We start from the raw sequence: 22025 nt of genomic DNA, 5'->3' as shown, positions 1-22025 counted from the left end.
CAGCAACAGCGACGTCTTGACCTCCTAACCATCACCAGCCCTGGTGAGTGCCCAGTGTTTCCTAACTCTACTGATGCTGATGGGGTGTGTGTGAGAGAGAGAGTGAGTGAGTGAGTGTTGACATTAGACAGAAAAAAACTGTGGACAGAAAACAACTTCTGTTTGCAGAGTTGATAGTGACTACAAGCACAGAGTACACGTTAAAAGATAAAGGTTCCCTGGATAATGGGGCACTACAGGATCAGTTACCAGACACCCTGGTGTCATTGCTTTGTTCAAAACGTCTGCACGATGATATAGCAATGTGAATGAAGACATCAACATATCTATTATGTTTATTTTCATTTCATTGGATTTAATGGGAATAACTCTTGTCTATTATTTTCATATTATATGGTATCATGAAACAGCATGTGTCTGCTGCTCAGCGGAGCTGCGATGTGTTGTGATCTGGAGCACCCCAGTTGGACTGGTGCTGCTCTAAAGAGTCTTTGCTGCGGAAGGCGAACCCAATGTCTTGTAAAAGCAGCTGGGTGATGGAGCAAATTGCAGAGATGGCGAGAGGAAACAGATGGGTACGCCAGAAATGATACAGTGCCTATTATGTCTAAATGATCTGGATGGTCTAATATGCTTTGATTAAAATAATGCTTATGTGAGGGAGGCACGTGGAGCCTGCTAATTTCACAGATTTATTTGGCATCTGTTCCCCATGCCCAGGAAAGACTATCTCTGACCTTGACAACTCTGAAAAGGACAATCAGACATGCAGAGCATTATATGTCATATCAGGGTCTTTGTCTTTTTTAAGTGACAATTTTTCTGCTCAATGCATTGGCCAGTCTGGTTAGTTTCCTGGTTTTTATTTTATTTTGGCTGCGTATACAGGCAAGACTGCTGTACTGTACTCCTTGCAGACATATTGTATGGACCTGCACTGTGCTTATTACAATTCACAGTGGGAGAACAATAAGGAGTCAAATAGAAAAAAAGCACTGCTCACTTCCCCCCCACCTGTGACTCTTCACTGGGCCCTTGCAGTCTGTGGTAAGGTTATTATGCCCGTTGTATGGAAAACAGCCTGTGCTTTTAGATGAATGAGGCTGATACGGAGCCAACAACAAGAGGACACTCTCTCCCTTTCTGCCCCAAGATTAAAGGAGACTCGATCTCTTCTTCTCTCCCTATCTTTTCTCTCCTATCTTTTCAATCCCTCCCTTTCTATCCTCTCTCCAAGATATCTCTCCACTCTCCTCTTTCTCTTACAGTACGTGCAGTCGGGCAGCGGGGCTGCTGACGGTGCTGGAGGTGTGAGGACACTAATAAGATCAAGTAGGACCATGGCCGTGGGTGTGGGGGTCTGAGGGAGGGTCAGAGGAGGAGAGACCCTCAGTGGTTCACAGGGCCCATGCAGCTCAGTGGGTGATGGTGTATGTGAGAGGGGAGGGCTCCAGGATGCTCCATGGATCAGCATCAGCCATGCTGGCCCCAGCCTCCGTCCAGGGGCCCTCATTAGCCCCTCTGTCTGAAGTGTGCTTCCCCCACAACCTCGGTATTCCGTCTTTAATTGGACACTTGAGCGGAGCGATGTGCATCTGGGTCTATTGAAGTCTGACATTTCAGACTGCTGACCTTTCCAGACCTGCCACAACTAAATAATGATTAGCCCTAGCCATTGTTTTCACCACAATGGTACACTAACACACACACAGCGGTGTGCCCAGGAAGAGAGGAAAGGTGCTAAACTAAACACCTGCAGTATCTACACTCTCTGACCAAAATACACATACTGTACCCAGAAACCTTTATTCACACAAATGCTGGGAGAATAGGCTTTGGGTGGTCACAGTTTTTTGAGAACATATTGTCAATCTATTGATCTCAATGACCTTTTCATATATCTGGACTCCCTACAATAGTGTGTTGAACTAAATTAACTTAGCTTGGCTGTGTTAAGTCCCTTTTCCCCTTCATATGCTCTGTGCATTACAGGGGGAAAAAGGTCAATCACATTCATGAGATTTGGATAGATGTGCGAGGCCTCGGAGCAGATAATAGGAAACCTTCAGATGTCCTCTAATGGTATGGTCGTTTCTCTTCAGTCTCAGTCTTCAGTCTCTCTAGGGCTGTGGGACTCCACTCTCTCAGGGCCCTGATATTACTATACACAGGTTGGCTGTTAAGCAACAAAAATAATTATCGCAACCATGGGGCAAAACAGATAAGGTTGGCTTAGATTGTTGACAACATGTAAGCTACAGTATGTTTGGTCTCCAATGTTTATTGAAAACATAAATACATTTGCACAATGAGAACTTGTATCCTCTCAAATATATCTTTACAGTTGTTGGTTAGCTAGCTAGAGAGTTTTAGCAATAATTATTAGCATTGACATGAAATCAGTCAAAACACCTCAAAACAAGACATGGTGTCAAGGACAAGCTGAACTGAGCCACTTACGATTCCCCACATAGCAGTTTGTCATTCTTGCTTGCAATCTAGCCATCCACAATCACAACATCTATAGAGGGCCCCTCTCAACGCTCGCTCTTTCTATCTATCTTTCCTTCTCTCTCGGTCACTCAATACCTTTCAGTTCCTCTTCATTTATCTCAATCTCACAATTACCACACATGCCTCAGAACAAAGGCCTCATAAACAAATTAGCCCGAGGATAGGTGGGCTGTTGTGGGGAGAAATCTTGACAGGTTCCCTCACACCTCTTATGCATGATGTGACAGTCAGTATGTTTTGCACAATGTTGTATTGTCCCTCAGTTTTCATTTACAGATAAGCAACAGTATGTCACTTTTTATCTCTGTTTAACACATGCCACTCCAAGTTAGAGAACTGGAGTCTGGAGTAGACTAGATGTAGGCCTATACAGAAAGCTATTCATTCCTTGTGAAAAGCTGAAACTGAAAGAGCCCATTTGTGCATTTATTTTTCCTAGTGGCATCACATTGTATCATGCCAGACTTCTGAGAGGCTGTATAGCTTTCAGTCCGAGTCTGCTAGTGTGATATCCACTGGTGAGAGGCCCAGTGGCTGGCTACCGGCTAGGCTCCCCAGGACAGGCCTCTGCTCTGTGTGTGGATGGGACTCTAGGGCTTCAGCCAGCTTGGCAGCGGGACAGCTGCACAGGCCTGCTCTCAATACCTGGGCTCTGGAGCTGGAGCTGGGCTGGAGCTGGAGCTGGGCTGGAGCTGGAGCTGGGCTGGAGCGGAGAGATGTGTCTTTAATGGAACGCAGGGACTTAGCGCCTTGCTGAGATAGAGAGGGACATTATTTATAAAACACTATCAGGGCTTTGCATAAATGAGCAGCTGTGAAAACAACACTTTCTATTATTGCCCTAATTATATCCTTTCTCTGTGAATTTGCATATTTTATCTCCCTGAAATTCATTATAGGGGACTTTGCTATCGTTTTAATGAAGGAAAGAATACAACACAACAAAGAGACGGCTGAGCAGTGGAGGGGGCTCTCTCTTCTCTGGCTGCCTTATATTGACTATTTTCCAGTAGATTTTTTCGAAGCCCTCTCAGAAGCGTGGCTAAATAAGCAAGAGCCTGCTAATGAATTGAGAATGAGTGTGATAATTCAGCAGGCTAAGACGAGTGAGGTCCACAGTAGGGAAAGATATTTAGAAAATATGCATCATTAAACCATTATTTAAAATCATGTCTCTTTCTTACACTCAATATTTTTGACTACTAATGCCTAGAGCAAATATTCCTTGCCTTGCAAATACCACAATTTCACACTCTTCACATAATCAGCCACGGTTTTCGTGTTTGGCATGTGAACAACAAAGCTAAAACTCAAAGGACACTAAATGACAATTCATAACATTGCTTTCCGGGTAACTCCCTCTGTCTTATTTGAAGAAAGAAGATGTTGGAAAACGTAAACAACATTTTAACACCATCTTTGCTCCAACAGGGAAGACAGCTGTGATTATTTCTTTGTCACCAGAGCCACCACTGTTGCTGAGCACTGCTGTGTAGCAAATCCTTATAGAAAAAAATAGATTGGATTTTTGTTCCTGGGTGCCTTTTGTATCTCCAGTAAGGGAGTGTATAATAGAGGTTGATTCCGTGGTGTCTGTCCTGTGTGGATTGAGTTGGTGGGGGCTGGTGTGGTTGTGTGGAGTTGTGCAACAACCATAGCACCCATTGAACAGCAGCAGTCTCTGCTCTGCGACCTGCTCAGGCTCTCTTTCACAGCTGCTGGGCTAATATGGTTGATATGGTTACCTGTCGACTAGGCAGGCTTGTTTGCAGGGTCACTTCATTAGCCTTTTCTCAGTCTCTTACTTAGCAGTGGCGTCGTGTGTTGGCTCAATAAGGAGCAGCTAGCTGTCAGGCTGTGTCTGCTGCGCCGTGTAGCACCTGGTTATCAGATCATGTCTCCATGTTCCCTTTCCCCTCTGACATTTACATGTTCTAACAGCCCAAGATGAGCTGTGTTTTCACTGTGTCATATTAACTTGCCTCCATTATCTGGATGTGAAAGGAGATGCTTGTCACCATCAAAAGGGAATCTTGCTCCGTTTGCTCATTTTGAAGGGGCCCTTCTTTACTGAGAAATATCTGTTGTGAAATGTAATGTCTCTTTGCGTTGGATGTGTTTCATTATGGACCTTTTGTTTCTCTGCTTTTGCTCATTGAAACGAAGCAGGGAACAAAACAGTGTGCCGCAAAAATGTGTTATTACTCTGATTGAAAATTGACCAAGCCGTTAAACAAATGTGAGTTTTCCATTTGAAATAGCGTGTGTGTATTCATTTTCAATTCCAAGAACATAGATCCCCCTCTATGTTGTACACAAACGAATTGCATTGTATGAGGTATTTCTCAAAAAATAAAACAGCAAGAACCAAAAACATGACTTAGCTCTTTGGACATTAATTCAATCACTCAGCTATCATATCTCATAAGCTCAAAATCAATTTCAAGCTCCAGTTACAGGCATATAAACTGATGCTGAGAAGGTGTTTGTGAGATGACCCTGAGTGTCCTTGACTTGTATATTTGGCTTCAGGATCCTGCTGAATGGCTAAAGGCACAGTTCCTCCTCATATGCCGCCTGTCCCTCAGCGGGCTAACTTCTGTTTGGGCATGGGTTTATCTGCTATTATCTGTCAAACATCACACACGAACGACACTGGCCTCTGGTGCAATCCCACAGGCAAGCTGCTGTCATACCAACACCTTCAATGTGTCACTTGCTGCCTCCATTTGTGGCAGCTCCAGGGGCTGTAGGGATAAGCATTAAACCCTATTCCCTAGGACCAAAGCCTCCCTAACAGCTAGGCCTATGTGTTTAGTAGGCTGACAGTTTGTGGACATGGAAAAATATACTGTGAAAAATCATATTTTGTTTTCCCGTTCAGATGGATTAAATAAACTAGAATAACTTACTTTTATTAGACATTTGCTGTCCATTGTTTGTCATATCGACATGTTTACCTCAGTGAAAATATTTGAAATATTCATGATATATGCAACAAATTGCCAACAAGTTTTAGCTAAGTAACTGTGGTGTCTTTATAGTCTATACGTCCATACATCTTTGAGAATTCATATTGAGAGAGGGCAGAATATAGCCCCATGACCCTCGCCCAGTGGTGTAAAGTACTTAAGTAAAAATACTTTAAAGTACTACTTAAGTAGTTTTTTGGGGGTATCTGTACTTTACTATGCATGTTTTTGACAACTTTTACTTCACTACATTCCTAAAGAAAATAATGTACTTTTTACTCCACACATTTTCCCTGACACCCAAAAGTACATTTTGAATGCTTAGCAGGACAGGAAAATGGCCCAATTCACGCACTTATCAAGAAAACATCCCTGGGCATCCCTACTGCCTCTGATCTGGCAGATTCATTAAACACAAATTCTTCATTTGTAAATGATGTCTGAGTGTTCTAGTGTGCCCCTGGCTATCCGTAAATAAAAAAACATTGTGCTGTCTGGTTTGCTTAATATAAGCACTTTGAAATGATGTATAACTAAGTATATTTAAAACCAAATACTTTTAGACTTTTACTCAAGTAGTATTTTACTGGGTGACTTTTACTTGAGTCATTTTCTGTTAAAGTATCTTTACTTTTACTCAAGTATGACAATTGGGTACTTTTTCCACCACTGTCCTCACCAATCAATACAAAATACCCAGGGGGAAGAGTGGCCCTAATGAACTGAATAGTTTGGCGCTTAAATATGATCACTATTTCTGTGGCAGTCATTTGTTCTTTTAAGAAAAGATCAATGTCCTCTGGTGTATCAGTGAGAATACACTGTAGGCAGGGGGAGCAATGATACCTCTCAAAATATTTAATGAAGGAGTTAGACAAAGTTTGTTCGTGCTCTTGCTGTCAGTTTTGAAGTCTGTCTTTGGGCAACCCACACTAGTAATTAATGTCCCTCAGCCTATTGGGGGCCACTGTTCATTTCATGGGCTATCACTTTTTTTAATTGGAAACTGACTACTTTCATGGCCAATTAATTATTTATGAAGTGCTAATTAAGAAGCAAAATAAAGGAACACTAAGACCATACTTAAAATGTAAAAAACATAATTGTTATGTAAATAGTCCCTTGATCAATAGACTCACCAAAGTTTTAAAAAATCCATCTTGGATTCACTTCCATACTGTAACGATGTGAGTCTGGAAGGAAGTTCAGGGAGTGAGCGTTTTAATAAATAAATGAAAACATAATACAAAACAAGAGACACGAACAACACATAGACATGAAACAGAAACAATGATGCCTGGGGAAGGAACCAAAGGGAGTGACATATATAGGGCAGATAATCAAGGAGGTGATGGAGTCCAGGTCAGTGTCATTATGTGCAGATGCGCGTAATGATGGCGACAGGTGTGCGCCATAACTAGCAGCCTGGTGACCTAGAGGCCGGAGAGGGAGCACACGTACCCTCATTTCCTGTGAGTGTTTACCTTACACTCGTGATCTTAAAGGGATACTTTTGTTTTTGTTATTTTTTGGTGCTAATGGCGCTGGTGTGAATAGCGGCCGTTTTACAGGCTCCTGACCAATTGTGCTATTTTGTGTGTTTTTTTGCACTGATCGTAACTGTTGTTGTACATAATGTTTCCGCCATCGTTTCCTATGACTGAAAAGAGCTTCTGGACATCAAAACAGTTATCACTAACCCCGATTTGGACGAAGACTTCTACTTCAATGAGTCAGAGGTGAAAGACATAATTATTGATTATCCCAGACCAGGCTCAAATCCCTGACACTCGAAGGAGAAGACTTGACTATAGAGGCCAGCGTGTGGGATACCTGATAAGACTATGTTGGAGAGTGGATTAATCGCCTCTACCCTCTGTTCTATTGGAGAACGTGTAATCACTGGAGAATAAACTGGACTGTCATTTCAATATGATCTGAAGAACTGTAATATCCTATGTTTCTCAGAGTCGTGTCTGAACAAGGTTAAGGTAAATATAGCTGGTTTTCTATACATCAGCAGGACAGAAGGGTGGCGTCGGGGAAGCTCAGGGGAGGTGGTGTATTTGTATTTATTAGGGATCCCAATTAGCTCCTGCCAAGGCAGCAGCTACTCTTCCTAGAGTCAAAACACACCAAAGCACCAACATTACATATAAAACAAGAAATAAAATGGTGAACTATGTTTGAGTGAGCTAAAGATAACTACATGATTCCATATGTGTTATTTCATAGTTTTGATGTCTTCACTATTATTCTACAATATAGAAAATTGTAAAAATAAAGAAAAATCCTTGAATGAGTAGGTGTTCTAAAACTTTTGACCGGTGGTGTAGTTTAGTCACATGATTTCTTAATTTGCAGTACGTTTGCCAATCAGTTGGGCTGCTAGACTTTTGCCTCCTCCCTTTCAACCATTTTCAATTCCTCATCAATCCAAGGGGATTTAACAGTTTTTACAGTCATTTTCTTAACGGGTGTGTGCTTATTAGTAACTGGAATAAGCAATTTCATAAATGTACACGATACACTATATTAGGCCCAGCCTTCGGAACTTTGGTTTTCTGTGTCTCTTTGTTAACAACTGGTGCGCGATCTCAAATATTAAGGAAGTCTTGAGGTTCTGCTCGCCTAGGTTAGAATACCTCATGATAAGCTGTAGACCATACTGTTTATTTTCAACTATATTTTTAATCCAAGTCATCTTGACTCCTGGACTCTGTCCACGCATTTCAAGGCTGCGTAAAGACAATGACTTATCAATGACCCAAGACGAGCTCAGTTAATCCCTACCATTGTGACAATGAGTCGTCATAATGCTGCATCAAATGTACATTATACTAGGGGCATTGGCAGACACAATGTAAGTAACTTAATTTATGTCCCCTAATTGCCCTGAATACCTCTGTTAATCCTACAGCTATTGTATGCAGTAATCATGAGCCTATGAACCTGAGTTACACTGTTAGCACTGAGGCGGTGTGCCCTAGAAGGAAGACCAGTTTGTGCAGCTCACCCTGCACTATCAGCTCCAATAAAAATAACATGGCCAAATCTACTTCTGAATAACTTCCCAGCAAAGCATTAAAAACAATCAAGCAACCCAGAAAAGTACTAAAAATAGCCCATATTAACATATGCAGCCTGAGAAACAAGGTCCATGGAGTCAATAACTTGCTTGTAACAGATGACATTCATATTCTGACTATCTCTGAAACTCACTTATATAATACCGTTGATACAGTGGTAGCAATACATGGTTATGACATGTATTTAGAGATGATCTAATGTTAAATACTGTTGAAGTAATATGGCTACAGGTTCATCAGCCTCACCTAAAGCCCATTCTTGTGTGAAGCTGCTATAGACCACCAAGTGCTAACAGTCAGTATCTGGATAATATGTCTGAAATGCTTGATAATGTATGTGATGTCAACAGAGATGTATATTTTTGGGGTGATTTAAATATTGACTGGCTCTCATCAAGCTGCCCACTCAAGAAAAAACGTCAAACTGTAACCAGTGCCTGCAACCTGGTTCAGGTTGTCAGTCAACCTACAGTACCAGGGTATTTACAAACAGCCCAGGAATGACATCTTCAACATGTATTGATCACTTCTTTACTAATGCTGCAGAAGTTTGCTTTAAAGCAGTATCCAAATCCAAAGGATGTAGTGATCACAATATAATAGCCATATCTAGGAAAACCAAAGTTCCGAAGGCTGGGCCTAATATAGTGTATAAGAGGTCATACAATAAGTTTTGTAGTGATTCATATGTTGATGATATAAGGAATATTTGCTGGTCTGGTATGTGTAATGAGGAGCAACCAGATGCTGCACTTGACACATTTATGAAATTGCTTATTCCAGTTACTAATAAGCACACACCCATTAAGAAAATGTCTGTAAAAACTGTTAAATCCCCTTGGATTGATGAGGAATTGAAAAATTATATGGTTGAGAGGGATGAGGCAAAAGGTATGGCAAATAAGTCTGGCAGCCCAAATGATTGGCAAACGTACTGCAAATTAAGAAATCATGTGACTAAGCTAAAGAAAAAGAAACTATACTATGAAACAAAGATATATGATATAAAGAATGAGAGTAAAAAGCTTTGTAGCACCTTAAATGACATTTTGAGGGAAATAGCCAACTCGGCTCCATCATTCATTGAATCAGATGGCTCATTTATCACAAAACCCACTGATGTTGCCAACTACTTTAATGACTTTTTCATTGGCAAGATAAGCAAACTTAGGGATGACATGCCAGCAACACTACACATCCAAGTATATCTGACCAAATTATGAAAGACAAGAATTGTACTTTTGAATTCCGTAAAGTCAGTGTGGAAGAGGTGAAAAAAATATTGTTGTTTATCAACAACCGGGGTCTGACAATCTGGATGGAAAATTACTGAGGATAACAGTGGATGATATTGCCACTCCTATTTGCCACATCTTCAATTTAAGCCTTCTAGAAAGTGGGTGCCCTCAGGCCTGGAGGGAAGCTAAAATCATTCCGCTACCCAAGAATAGTAAAACCCCCTTTACTGGCTCAAATAGCTGACCAATCAGCCTGTTACCAACCCTTTGTAAACTTCTGGAAAAAATGGTGTTTACCAGATACAATGCTATTTCACAGTAAACAAATTGACAACAGAATTTCAGCATGTGTATAGGGAAGGACACTCAACAAGCACAGCACTTACGCACTTGACTGATGATTGGCTGAGAGAAATTGATGATAACATTGTTGTGGTACAGTCTTGTTAGACTTCAGTGCAGCTTTTGACATTATCGATCATAGTCTGCTGCTGGAAAAACGTATGTGTTATGGCTTTACACCCCCTGCTATAATGTGGATAAAGAGTTACTTGTCTAACAGAACCCAGAGGGTGTTCTTTAATGAAAGCCTCTCAAACATAATCCAGGTAGAATCAGGAATTCCCCAGGGTAGCTGTTTAGGCCCTTTGCATTTTTCAATCTTTACTAACGACGTGCAACTGGCTTTGAGTAAGGCAGGTGTGTTTATGTATGTGGATGACTTAACACTACTGTATACACGTCAGCTACTACAGCGACTGCAATGACTGCAACACTTAACAAAGAGCTGCAGTTAGTTTCGGAATGGGTAGCAAGGAATAAGTTAGTCCTATATTTCCAAAACTAAAAGCATTGTATTTGGGACAAATCATTCACTAAACAATAAACCTCAACTACATCTCGTAATGAATAATGTGGAAATTGAGCACGTTGAGGTGACTAAACTGCTTGGAGTAACCCTGGATTGTAAACTGTCATGGTCAGAACATATTGATAGTAGCTAAGATGGGGAGAAGTTTGTCCATAATAAAGCGCTGCTCTGCCTTCTTAACAATGCTATCAACAAGGCAGGTTCTACAGGCCCTAGTTTTGTCACACCTATACTACTGTTCAGTAGTGTGGTCAGGTGCCACAAAGAGGGACTTGGGAAAATTGCAGTTGGCTCAGAACAGGGCAGCACGGTTGGCCCTTAAAAGTACACAGAGAGCTAACATTAATGACATGCATGTAAATCTCTCATGGATCGAAGTGGAAGAGAGATTGACTTCATCATTACTTGTTTTTGTAAGACGTGTTCACAAGCTGAATGTACCGGACACCCATGCATACCCCACAAGACATGCCACCAGAGAACTCTTCACAGTCCCCAAGTCCAGAACAGACTATGGGAGGCGCACAGTACTACATAGAGCAATAACTACATGGAGCTCTATTCCACATCAAGTAACTGATGCAAGCAGTAGAATCAGATTTAAAAAGCAGGTAAAAATACACCTTATGGAACAGGACTGTGAAGCAACACAAACATAGGCACAGACACATGCATACACACACATGATAACATACACACTATACACACACGTACACATGGATTTTGCAGTGTAGATATGTGGAAGTGGAGTATAGGTCTGAGGGCACACACTTAGTGTGTTGTGAATTCTGTAATGCATGTATTGTAATGTTTTTAAAATTGTATATAACTGCCTTTATTTTGTAGGACCCCAGGCAGCAGCTAATGGGGATCCATAATAAATACAAATAGCTGTCTATTTACAGTAGAAGTCAGACGTTTACATACACCTCAGCCAAATACATTTAAACTCAGTTTTTCACAATTCCTGACATTTAATCCTAGTAAAAATGTCCTGTCTTAGGACAGTTAGGATCATCACTTTATTTTAAGAATGTGAAATGTCAAAATAATAGTAAAGAGAATGATTTATTTCAGCTTTTATTTATTTCATCACATTCCCAGCGGGTCATAAGTTTACATACACTCAATTAGTATTATTACCTTTAAATTGTTTAACTTGGGTCAAACGTTTCGGGTAGCCTTCCACAAGCTTCCCACAATAAGCTTGGTGAATTTTGGCCCATTCCTCCTGACAGAGCTGGTGTAACTGAGCCTCCTTGCTCACACACGCTTTTTTAGTTCTGCCCACAAATGTTCTATAGGATTGAGGTCAGGGCTTTGTGATGGCCATTCCAATACCTTGACTTTGTTGTCCTTAAGCCATTTTGCCACAACTTTGGAAGTATGCTTGGGGTCATTGGCCATTTGGAAGACCCATTTGCGACCAAGCTTTAACTTCCTGACTGATGTCTTGAGATGTTTCTTCAATATATCCACATAATTTTCCTACCTCATGATGCCATCTATTTTGTGAAGTGCACCAGTCCCTCCTGCAGCAAAGCACCCCCACAACATGATGCTACCACCCCCGTGCTTCACGGTTGGGATGGAGTTCTTCGGCTTGCAAGCATCCCCCTTTTACCTCCAAACATAACGATGGTCATTATGGCCAAATAGTTCTATTTTTGTTTCATCAGACCAGAGGACATCTCTCCAAAAAGTACGATCTTTGTCCCCATGTGCAGTTGCAAACCGTAGTCTGGCTTTTTTGTGGTCGGTGGCTTCTTCCTTGCTGAGCAGCCTTTCAGGTTATGTCGATATAGGACTCGTTTTACTGTGGATATAGGTACTTTTGTACCGGTTTCCTCCAGCATCTTCACAAGGGCCTTTGCTGTTGTTCTGGGATTGATTTGCACTTTTCGCACCAAAGTACGTTAATCTCTAGGAGACAGAACGTGTCTCCTTCCTGAGCGGTATGACGGCTGCATGGTCCATGGTGTTTATACTTGCATACTATTGTTTGTGGAGATGAATGTGGTACCTTCAGGCATTTGAAAAATGCTCCCAATGATGAACCAGACTTGTGGAGGTCTAAAAAAAAAAATCTGAGGTCTTGGCTGATTTCCTTTGATTTTCCCATGATGTCAAGCAAGGAGGCACTGAGTTTGAAGGTAGGCCTTGAAATACATCCACAGGTACACCTCCAATCGACTCAAATGATGCCAATTAGCCTATTAGAAGCTTCTAAAGCCATGACATCATTTTCTGGATTTTTCCAAGCTGTTTAAAGGCACAGTCAACTTAGTGTATGTAAACTTCTGACCCACAGGAATTGTGATACAGTGAATTATAAGTGAAATAATCTGTCCGTAAACAGTTGTTGGAAATATTACTTGTGTCATGCACAAAGCAGATGTCCTAACCGACTTGCCAAAACAATCGTTTTTTAACAAGAAATTTGTGGAGTGGTTGAAAAACGAGTTTTAATGACTCCAACGTAAGTGTATGTAAACTTCCAACTTCACCTGTACCACCGCCAACCGATGCTGGCCGTATAACCACACTCAACAAGATGTATAGGGCCATAAGCAAAGAAGAAAATGCTCAACCAGAGGCGGCGCTCCTAGTGGCCGGTGACTTTAATGCAGGAAAACTGAAATCCGTTTTACCTCTATTCTACCAGCATTTCACCTGTGCAACTAAAGGTAAAAAACCTCTAGATCACCTTTACTCCACACACAGAGACACATACAAAGCTCTCCCTCGCCCTTCATTCGGCAAATCTGACCATTACTCTATCCTCCTTCAAAGAGGAAGTACCAGTGATGCGCTCAATACGGAAGTGGTCCCATGAATCGGATGCTACACTACAGGACTGTTTCACTAGCACAGACTGGAATATGTTCCTGGATTCATCCAATGGCACCGGGTTCATTAATAAGTGCATCGATGTCGTGGGCCCCACAGTGACCGTACGTACATATCCCAACCAGAAGCCATGCATTACAGGCAATATCCACACTGAGCTAAAGCCTAGAGCCTACGCTTTCAAGGAGCGTGACACTATTCCGCTACACCCTCCGACGAACCATCAAACGGGTAAAGCGTCATTACAGGACCAAGATCAATTCCTACTACACCAGCTCTGATGCTCGTCAGATGTGGCAGGTCTTGCAAACTATCACAGATTACAAAGGGAAACCCTGCTGCGATCTGTCCAGTGACGCTAGCCTACCAGACAAGCTAAATACCTTCTATGCTCGCTTCGAGGCTAGCAACACTGAACCATGCATGAGAGCACCAGCTGTTTCGGATGACTGTGTGATCACGCTCTCCATAGTCGATGTGAGTAAGACCTTAAAACAGGTAAACATTCACAAGGCTGCAGGGCCAGATGGATTACCAGGACACATACTCAGAGCTTGCACTGACCAGCTGGCAATGTCTTCTGACATTTCCAACCTCTCCCTGACTCAGTCTGTAATACTTACATGTGTCAGGCAGACCACCATAGTCTGTGTGCCCAAGAACGCCAACGTAACCTGTCTAAATGACTATCGCCCCGTAGCACTCACATCTGTAGCCATGAAAAGCTTTGAAAGGCTGGTCATGGCTCACATCAACACCATATACCCAGACACCCTGGACTCACTCCAATTTGCGTACCGCCCCAACAGATCCACAGATGATGCAATCTCTATTGCAATCCACACTGCCCTTTCCCATCTGGACAACAGGAACACCTACCCGAGGATGCTGTTCAGCGTTCAACACCATTGTGCCCTCCAAGCTCATCACTAAGCTGACCCCAGGATTAAACATCTCCCTCTGCAACTGCATCCAGGTGGTTAGGGTAGGCAACAACACATCCGCCATGATGACCCTCAACATGAGGTTCCCTCGGGTGTGTGCTTAGTCCCCTTCTTTACTCCCTGTTCACCCATGACTGCACAACTCCAACACCATCATTATGTTTGCTAACAACACGAAGGTGGTAGGTCTGATTATCGACAATTATAAGACATCCTATAGGTAGGAGGTCAGAGACCTGGCAGTGTGATGCCAGGAAAACAACCTCTCCCTCAAGCTCAAGAAAGACAAAGGAGCTGATCGCTGACTACAGGAAATGGAGGGCCGAGCACTTCCCCATTCACATTGACGGGGCTGTAGTGGAGCGGGTCAAGTGCTTGAAGTTCCTCGGTGTCCACATCACTAAGGATCTATCATGGTCCACACACATCAATATAGTCGTGAAGAGAGCACGACAACGCCTCTTCCCCCTCTGAAGGCTGAAAAGATTTGGCATGGGCCCTCAGATCCTCAAAAAGTTCTACAGCTGCACCATTGAGAGCATCTTGACTGGCTTCATCACCGCTTGGTATGGCAACTGCTTGGCATCCGACCACAAGGCACTACAGAGGGTAATGCGTACGGCCCAGTAAATCACTGGAGCCGAGCTCCCTGCCATCCAGGCCCTCTCTACCAGGTGGTGTCACAGGAAGGTCCTAAGAATGATCAAAGACTCCAGCCACCCAAGTCATAGACTCTTCTCTCTGCTACCGCACAGCAAGCGGTACTGATGCACAATGTCTGGAACCAACAGGACCCTGAACAACTTCTACCTCCAAGCCATAAGACTGCTAAATAGTTAGCTATTGGTTAACAATTAACTATCTGCATTGACCCTTTTTGCACTAACTGTCACGATCGTCGTAATAACATTCGGACCAAAGCGCAGCGTGATATGGGTTCCACATGTCTATTGAATGAAACGCACAAAAAAACTATAAAAAAACTACGAAACATGGAGCAAATGTAGTGCTCACAGGCAACTACACATAAACAAGATCCCAACAAAACTGGGGTCCATCGCCGGACTGGGGACCATCGCCGGAAGCTCTGGACTGGGGACCGTCGCCGGAAGCTCTGGACTGGGGACCTTCGCCGGAAGCTCTGGACTGGGGACCGTCGCCGGAAGCTCTGGACTGGGGACCGTCGCCGGAAGTTCTGGACTGTGAATGCGCACTGGAGGCCTAGTGCATGGAGCCGGTGCAGGGGGCACCGGACTGGTGACACGCACTTCAGGACGAGTGCGTGGAGCAGGCACAAGACGTACCGGACTGAGGAGGCGCACTGGAGGCCTGATGCGTGGGAGCGGCACAGGTTGCACCGGACTGGTGACACGCTCTTCAGGGCGAGTGCGAGGAGCTGGCACAGGACGTACTGGGCTGTGGAGGCGCACTAGAGACCTGGTGCGTAGAGTCAGCACAAATTGTACCGGAACGATGACACACTTAGCACGGCGAGTGCGGGGAGCTGGCACAGGACGTACTGGGCTGTGGAGGCGCACTGGAGACCTGGTGCGTAGAGCCGGCACACATGGTACCGGACAGATGACACACTCCTCAAGGCGAGTGCGGAGAGCTGGCACAGGGCGTACAGGGCTGGGGAGGCGTACTGGAGACCTGGTGCGTGGAGCCGACACAGATTTTACCAGACTGATAGCACGCTCCTCAGGACGAGTACAGAGAGCTGAGTCAGGTGGCATCAAACTGATAACACGCTCCTTAGGGCGAATGTCGTGCATCATACACCAACACAACAACTCTCCTTTCTCTCTCCTCCAATTTCTCCATCAACTCACTGACGGTCTCCGACTCTCTCCGTTCTTCACTCTCCTCCAATTTCTCCATCTTCTCCCAGACTGGCTCTGGTTCACTCCTCGGCTCCACCGACCACCCCGTGTGCCCCCCCCCCCGGAAAATTTTGAGGGGTGTTTTTTGGGCTTTCGTTGTGACCGCGAACACCGGCGTCGTCGCTGACCTCCCTTATCTCCTTGTGTCTGCTTCCAAGGAAGGCTTTCGTGTCCCTCCATGATTTCCTCCCATGTCCAGGATGTCTTCTCCTCCTTGATCTCCTCCCAAGCCCAGGAAGTGGTGTTGGAGGGCCAGTAGGAGGCACTCTTTCCTCTGGTCTAAAACATATCCCAATGCCCCAGGGCTGTGATTGGGGACACTGCCCTGTATAGGGTGCCGTCTTTCGGATGGGACGTTAAACGGGTGTCGTGACTCTCTGAGGTCATTAAAGATCCCATTGCACTTATCGTAAGAGTAGGGGTGTTAACCCCGGTGTCCTGGCTAAATTCCCAATCTGGCCCTCATACCATCACGGCCACCTAATCATCCCCAGCTTACAATTGGCTCATTCATCCCCCTCCTATCCCCTGAAACTATTCCCCAGGTCGTTGCTGTAAATGAGAATGTGTTCTCAGTCAACTTCCCTGGTAAAATAATGGTAAAATAAAAATACACTGCTCAAAAAAATAAAGGGAACACTAAAATAACACATCCTAGATCTGAATGAATGAAATAATCTTATTAAATACTTTTTTCTTTACATAGTTGAATGTGCTGACAACAAAATCACACAAAAATAATCAATGGAAATCCAATTTATCAACCCATGGAGGTCTGGATTTGGAGTCACACTCAAAATTAAAGTGGAAAACCACACTACAGGCTGATCCAACTTTGATGTAATGTCCTTAAAACAAGTCAAAATGAGGCTCAGTAGTGTGTGTGGCCTCCACGTGCCTGTATGACCTCCCTACAATGCCTGGACATGCTCCTGATGAGGTGGTGGATGGTCTCCTGAGGGATCTCCTCCCAGACCTGGACTAAAGCATCCGCCAACTCCTGGACAGTCTGTGGTGCAACGTGGCGTTGGTGGATGGAGCGAGACATGATGTCCCAAATGTGCTCAATTGGATTCAGGTCTGAGGAACGGGCGGGCCAGTCCATAGCATCAATGCCTTCCTCTTGCAGGAACTGCTGACACACTCCAGCCACATGAGGTCTAGCATTGTCTTGCATTAGGAGGAACCCAGGGCAAACCGCACCAGCATATGGTCTCACAAGGGGTCTGAGGATCTCATCTCGGTACCTAATGGCAGTCAGGCTACCTCTGGCGAGCACATGGAGGGCTGTGCGGCCCCCCAAAGAAATGCCACCCCACACCATGACTGACCCACCGCCAAACCGGTCATGCTGGAGGATGTTGCAGGCAGCAGAACGTTCTCCACGGCGTCTCCAGACTCTGTCACGTCTGTCACATGTGCTCAGTGTGAACCTGCTTTCATCTGTGAAGAGCACAGGACGCCAGTGGCGAATTTGCCAATCTTGGTGTTCTCTGGCAAATGCCAAACGTCCTGCACGGTGTTGGGTTGTAAGCACAACCTCTACCTGTGGACGTCGGGCCCTCATACCACCCTCATGGAGTCTGTTTCTGACCGTTTGAGCAGACACATGCACATTTGTGGCCTGCTGGAGGTCATTTTGCAGGGCTCTGGCAGCGCTCCTCCTGCTCCTCCTTGCACAAAGGCGGAGGTAGTGGTCCTGCTGCTGGGTTGTTGCCCTCCTGCGGCCTCCTCCACGTCTCCTGATGTACTGGCCTGTCTCCTGGTAGCGCCTCCATGCTCTGGACACTACGCTGACAGACACAGCAAACCTTCTTGCCACAGCTCGCATTGATGTGCCATCCTGGTTGAGCTGCACTACCTGAGCCACTTGTGTGGGTTGTAGACTCCGTCTCATGCTACCACTAGAGTGAAAGCACCGCCAGCATTCAAAAGTGACCAAAACATCAGCCAGGAAGCATAGGAACTGAGAAGTGGTCTGTGGTTACCACCTGCAGAACCACTCCTTTATTGGGGGTGTCTTGCTAATTGCCTATCATTTCCACCTGTTGTCTATTCCATTTGCACAACAGCATGTGAAATGTATTGTCAATCAGTGTTGCTTCCTAAGTGGACAGTTTCATTTCACAGAAGTGTGATTGACTTGGAGTTACATTGTGTTGTTTAAGTGTTCCCTTTATTTTTTTGAGCAGTGTATATATTTTTTAAATACCTTCTCCTCCTGGGCACGCTGCTTGGTCCTGGTTTGGTGGGATCTTCTGTCACGATCGTTGTAATAACATTCGAATCAAAGCGCAGCGTGATATGGGTTCCACATGTTTATTGAATGAAAGGGACAAAAAAAAAACAATAAAGAACGAAACGTGATGCAAATGAAGTGCTCACAGGCAACTACACATAAACAAGATCCCAACAAAACACAGTGGGGAAATGGCTGCCTAAATATGATCCCCAATCAGCGACAACGAAAAACAGCTGCCTCTGATTGGGGACCGTACCAGGCCAACATAGAAATAAGCAACCTTGATTACCCACCCTAGTCACTCCCCGACCTAACCAACATAGAGAATTTAAAGGCTCTCTATGGTCAGGGCGTGACACTATCACGTTTGACTCATCACATACGCTGCTGTTACTGTTTATTATCATCATGTTGCCTAGTCACTTTATCCCTACCTATATGTACATATCTACCTCAATTACCTCGTACCCCTGCACATCGTCTCGGCACTGGTATCCCGTGTATAGTGCCAAGTTATTATTACTCATTGCGTATTTATTCCTTGTGTTATTATTTTTCTAGAATGTTTTCTTTCTTCATTGTTTTGAAAGGCCCGTATGTAAGCATTTCACTGTTAGTCTACACCTGTTGTTTACAAAGCATGTGACAAATAACATTTTATTTGATTTGATACTTCGGGATTTTGGCGATTAGGCCCTTTATCTACTTCCCCAGAGTCAGATGCTACTAGATACCAATAGACTCCCAGCCATTGCACTAATGCTAGTTATGCATTGGCTCACAAAACTACCTCTAACTTCCTTCATACTGGACACAGAGACATAAAAATGGTATCCACAAGTTAATCTGACCCTGGGGAAGGGATGCATTGCCAAAATCCCAAAGTATCCCTTTAACGCATATTTCGATTAGTTCACCAAATTATCCTGCTGTCCCTGCTGTATGCTCATTTGCCTGGCAAAGGCTGTGGCGTTCTGCATGCCAGCCTGCTGGCGTCAAACCCAGCCAGCCATCAGGCACACCTGTGCTAGCGTCTGTCCATCGCACATATTGGCACAGGTGCTTTGTTTTGATTGGCTGTGCTCTAATGTTAATGCATCCCTAGCATCACAGCATTTTTACCAAAATCCCATGTCCACTTGAAAGCCCCATCCAACACACAGGCATGAAGGGACTAAAGACCTGCTGTGAACATATGCGAAGCCCTTTTGAATTCCAGGCACAACGAGATGACGTCCGTCTCAGCAGTCTAATTCCATCATCATCATTATTGCTATTATCCCATGTCTCTTTTTAATACAGGGTAATGTATCACCAATAAAGATAAATGAGAGAGGCATGGAGGAGCTAATTGGCAGGACATGATGTCTGACTCTACACTGACTAAAGTTTACAGTGTTAACTGCTCCCAAAGCTTCAGGAAAATTCAACCTTTATGTGGCCCAACTTCTCTGTTAATACCACTGAGGGGATAGATTTTGTCCTCAATGTATTACCTTCTAACTGTGCTATAAAGGTGTATTTAACATGCTGCTTTTATGTATTTAAGGGTGGGGAAACATCAGTCTACACAGTTTCTTGTGTAATGTCATTTTTACATATGGCAGCCTACTTTTGTTTTGTAGTTTTAATGGTTTTAAGTATATCTATTCTCATTCCACAGTGAGTGCAGTGTTTAGAATTAGTGTGCAGATCCGTTAAGGCACATGCTGCGGGTCAGGTAGCTTGAGGTAGGACAGGGGAAGTTCAGTCTTAAGCCTGAGACACTTCAAAACAACAGCTCCTGGAATTGAGCTGTTTTATTGTGCCAGACACAGGCTTGAGGACCTAGCCATTGGACAGTAGATTAGATTAACAGTAATCCTCCATTGGAGACAAGAAGCTGCTGAAATCTTGTCTACCAGTGATGCTCACTGGTCTAGTTTATTGAAGCCCTGTACAAGTGTCCTTTGTCTTTCTATTTCAGGGTTTCAGAAAGTAATTTTGTTTTTCTCGTTGTCTTATCCCAGGATGATTGACGTTTAACTGATACACAACTCATTTTCCTATGAATGTTAGCAATTTACACTGAGTGCACAAAACATTAGGGACACCTTCCAAATATTGAGTTGCACCCCCTTTTGCCCTCTGAACAGCCACAATTTATTGGGGCATGGACTCTACAAGGTGTCGAAAGCGTTCCACAGGGATGATAGTCCAGGTTGACCCCAATGATTCCCACAGTGGTGTCAAGTTAGCTGGATGGTGTACCATTCTTGATACACACAGAAAAGCCCAGCAGCTTTGCAGTTCTTGACACTCAAACCAGTATGCCTGGCACCTACAACCATACACCGTTTAAAGACACTTAAATATTTTGTCTTGCCCATTCACCGTTTGAATGGCACACATACACAATCCATGTCTCAATTATCTCAAGGCTTAAAAATCCTTCTTTAACCTGTCTCCTCCCCTTCACTGATTGAAGTGGATTTTACAGGTGACATCAATAAGGGATCATAGCATTCACCTGGATTGTTCTGGTCAGTCTATGTCATGTTTTGTACACTCAGTGTATATCAGTGTATTACTTAGCACTTTATTTTGGTACTGCTTCCCACTCACATGTACACTACAGAGAATATTTTAGCTGCCCAGAGAGATCCCCACTGGGGTTACAGCGGTAGTAGCTAGCTACCACATTGAAATAGGAGATCAACCTCTACTACAACAACTGAAATAGCCAACTGGTTACCTGTCCTCATTCTCCGTCAGAAAAAATCTCCACTGGACAATAACTCTCAGAACCCTCAGCAAGAGGAAACTCATAAGTGAAATTACAGCAACCTATGCCCCGAGCCTTGATGTCTGATCTGAATCAAAAAATGAAATTAAATAACAGAGTAGAAAAGGCATCCAAGTTCTGCATCAGTTACTTTTCAATTACGACAGGCGAAGCAGAACGAAATTGTTAGTGCCATTTATCGACTATGCTACTCTCTATTAAAGTACAAGTGAAGAAATCCATTCCATTGTGTAACAGCCTGACTATTTTACTATAACAAAGAGTTTCCTTTCTGTCAGATGGCTTTTGTCATCTAGTGTGAAGAAAAGGTACACCAGGCAACACATTGACTGAGACACACTTGTACGCCCACAGACAAATAGAATCAGAGATCAGACCAGATAATCATCTCTGTGGCCCTTCTTCTCTTCTCTTGGTTTCATCCCAGGGGGTTGAGGACTCAATGGGACCTACAGAGGCAGAATGAAAGTAATAGGTGAAAGTATTGATTACAATAATGATTGGTTTGTGGAAATGCCATGTCTTTATCTGGAAGTATCTGGAAAGAAACAGCCGGAAAAAAGCTGAAATATTATAGTCAGCTCACTAGGAACCATTTTTCTTGAATATCCCCAGTAGTTTAGGAAGTTGACTTTTA

The 22025-nt window shown here is 43.7% G+C and overlaps 1 protein-coding gene across 1 annotated transcript in view; it reads left to right on the top strand.

The window, feature by feature from the left end:
- The window catches only part of LOC106613892 (cytosolic carboxypeptidase 6), a 402565-nt gene that overhangs the window by 258680 nt on the left and 121860 nt on the right, over positions 1-22025 (top strand). Inside the window, exon 6 of the mRNA XM_045687571.1 lies at positions 4-43. Within this exon, the coding sequence (XP_045543527.1) occupies positions 4-43 (40 nt within the window). The remainder of the gene's footprint in view (positions 1-3; positions 44-22025) is intronic.

This window comes from Salmo salar, chromosome ssa10 (genome assembly GCF_905237065.1).
Source record: "Salmo salar chromosome ssa10, Ssal_v3.1, whole genome shotgun sequence".
Lineage (NCBI taxonomy): Eukaryota > Metazoa > Chordata > Actinopteri > Salmoniformes > Salmonidae > Salmo > Salmo salar.
This window is presented reverse-complemented; position numbering and strand designations above follow the sequence as displayed.